The 2,859-nt window shown below is 36.1% G+C and overlaps 1 protein-coding gene across 1 annotated transcript; it reads left to right on the forward strand.

Moving 5' to 3' along the window:
- Positions 1-950: 950 nt before the first annotated feature.
- LOC107102816 (low affinity immunoglobulin gamma Fc region receptor II-like) lies at positions 951-2,358 on the forward strand. Its single transcript, XM_015402249.1, has 4 exons — positions 951-1,070; positions 1,331-1,573; positions 1,670-1,786; positions 1,905-2,358. Exons 1-4 carry the CDS (start codon positions 962-964, stop codon positions 1,946-1,948), a joined length of 513 nt encoding a protein of 170 aa, XP_015257735.1. The 5' UTR covers positions 951-961; the 3' UTR covers positions 1,949-2,358.
- Positions 2,359-2,859: the final 501 nt, after the last annotated feature.

Consider the following 2,859-nt stretch of genomic DNA (forward strand, 5'->3'; position numbering starts at 1 on the left):
GATGGATGGATGGATGGATGGATAGAAGGCTTTGTGTAAAACAAGAAGTTCAAGTTTTGAATACAATTCATCTGGTTAGCTTTGCGTTGTCTGGTGCAATCTACCCTGTAAGCACCTCATGCAAGTAGAGGCCTTACCCAACTTTATTTTGGCTTCAACTGCGATTTTTTTTAGGTTTTGTATGAAATTCTGTTCCCCGTGTGTTGGGAGAGCCCACTGAAGCTACAGAGGCTGCAAATTATTGTTTTATGCCTTTTACATGTTTGAAAAAACACCTTTACATATTTGACAAACACTTTTACAAACTAACAAAAGCACTTTTACACGTTTGACAAAAGACTTTTACCATCATTTGCCAAATTTGTAAAAGTATTTAAGGTAAAAGTAATATTATTTCACACTTCCCAGCCACAGCATAAAATAGGGTAATAAGCTACTGTGTTCTGAATCACATGAAGGTTTCTAATAGATGAATTGTGGAAATGAAAAAAAAGAACATCTGCTTGTAGAAATAATAAAGGGGGTAACAGACGTTTTCCATGTCACAACAATTTAAGAAGGTTGGAAAGTAGAAGATGCAGAAGGTAAAAATTACTTGATTTGTTCTGTTCACTATCAACTATTTTTCAGTAGTCTAAAAGCAACTAATGATTTTTAGCAGTTAAGAATACAATCTTGTGATCTACAGTCAGAGCATCCTCCAGCACTGAGATGTTGTACTAAGTTTAAGGATAATAATCAGTTTTTTATGTTTCTGTTGTGTGTGTTAATTATTTTGTCCATGTTGTTTTCAGATTCTCATCCAGCAGCATCTCTTAAAGTGATTCCTGCTAAGGAGCAGCACGTTATGTCTGAAACTGTTTCAATAAACTGTGAAGGAAACTCTCCTCAGTGGATAGTGAAGGAGTTTGTCAAATTTGACAATGGTTCAAAGTTATCAGATTGCTCCACCTGGAGGACGATGAGTGGATCATCATGTAACTTTACCATCTACTCCTCCTATAAAGCTGTGTGTTGGTGTGAGTCCGGGTCAGGTGAATTCAGCAATGCGGTCAACATCACTGGACATAGTATGCTACTATAATTTCTCATTTATGTTTTAGCCACAATTTTACCAGAGAATTTCTGCACTATGACTTGGATGCGAATTGAAAAGTGCTGCTGAAAAGCTCTACATTGTTATCTGGTGATTAAACAGCGAGGTCTCTCCTCTGCTTGACTGCTTAACATAAAGCAAACCTTTACAATTATACAAAAAACACTTTTGAAAAACTAATTGCATCAAAGCATTGATTTCTGACTGAAACTTCATATTCTGACTGTTTTCCAGATGGAGATGTTCTCCTGGTGAGCCCCGTCCATCCTGTGACTGAGGGAGCTTCTGTTACTCTGAGCTGCAGACTCAGAGGACAAAATACACTTTCCAATGTGTTTTTCTATCACAATGACAAACTGGTACAAAATGACAGCAGAGGGGAGCTGAAGATCTCTGCAGTGTCTCAGTCAGACGAAGGCTTCTACAAGTGTGAACATTCAGGAAAAGCTTCACCACAGAGCTGGATGGCAGTAAAAGGTGATAAGGTTTTCGATGTATGTGATTCATTTCCCAAAATGTATGTTTTATTTCAAATATTGAATTTTGTGATTTTTTTCTAATCTCTTACAACAGCTTCATCCAGATTTGAAAGCTCTAAGTTTCCTGTGCTATTCGTTATTAGATCAATCATTGGAGTTGGAGTTATTTTTATCCTTTTATTCTTGCTGTTTGGATTCAGAAAATTCCAAGGTAAGACTTCCTTTGCAGGTTCTTTTTTTAGATACAAGCCTGTCATTGAAACGCATTAGAGCATGATGAAATTCTAAATTAGACTGAAATGTGTCCTTTTTTTTTTCTTGTGAAAAAGGTTGTGGCACAGAGCAGACGGTCAGCAAGGATGAGCCTCAGTAGCATGTGCACCCCTCTCTCCTCCATGGAAAGTCTATTTCTTTACTGTAAATAATAATGTTTTAATTAGTAGTAGTAGTTCTCCAGTACTGCTTTTTTTTCTGAAAACAGAAGTTTTAATGAAAAAGCAAAAGCATATTTCATAAAAAGGTTACTGGATGAACTTGGAGTTCGAATCCGTTTGCGGTGATATATTTAACTGGGTATTTTATACCCTATCCGTAGGTGACCTTAAACATTATCAAAAAATTACAGGGCCTAAAGTGAATGGAAATAATACAGTGTGAATTTGATCTAGGTATACAACAACTTCATTATCAAAAAGCCAGATAAACTTGGGGATTATAAAAATGTGAGGGACGTCAATAATGTATTGTTTCAGTTCATTCAGTAATGTTACATCTCCAGTTAAGTCCAGAAGGCTTCTCAAACTAAGTGAGTGGGCAAGATAGGAAATAATGGTGAGTATTAACTTTTAAAGTTACAACAACTATATTTCCTATGATCATATGTTTTGAAATTACCCAGGAAGTTATATTTCTGACAAGTTAAATGAATGAAAATCCACGATTGTTTTTTTTTTTTTCATTGTTTTTTTTTTGCATCGTATATGTGGTGTATCTTAGAGAATAATTATAAATGGTAAATATGCTGTCAAATGTGGAAGCTAATTACTGTGAATAGAGTATACAGTTTTTCTAAATTGATAAAACACTCTTTCTGGAAATCAGACTACATTACCAAAAATATTGCATACTGTTTTTCAGTGTAGTCCTGTTTTTCTGACTGTAACTGGCTGGATGTGCTCTTTTCATCCTCTGACATGGGAGCTCGCTCGGAGCTCGTCTGCCTGGCTGTGTGTTTCCTGGACGGGGCCGCCTTTTACAGTTGCTTTTTGTATCTCTGCTTTTGTC

The sequence above is a fragment of the Cyprinodon variegatus genome, unplaced genomic scaffold, assembly GCF_000732505.1.
Source record: "Cyprinodon variegatus isolate N-32 unplaced genomic scaffold, C_variegatus-1.0 Scaffold1323, whole genome shotgun sequence".
In the NCBI taxonomy this organism is placed as follows: Eukaryota; Metazoa; Chordata; class Actinopteri; order Cyprinodontiformes; family Cyprinodontidae; genus Cyprinodon; species Cyprinodon variegatus.

Coding starts and splice junctions, on each gene's coding strand:
- LOC107102816 (XM_015402249.1), top strand. CDS start 962: ATGAGTGGATCATCATGTAACTTTACCATCTACTCCTCCTATAAAGCT. Junction 1,071..1,330: donor GGTCAACATCACTGGACATA/GTATGCTACTAT, acceptor ACTGTTTTCCAG/ATGGAGATGTTCTCCTGGTG. Junction 1,574..1,669: donor GAGCTGGATGGCAGTAAAAG/GTGATAAGGTTT, acceptor CTCTTACAACAG/CTTCATCCAGATTTGAAAGC.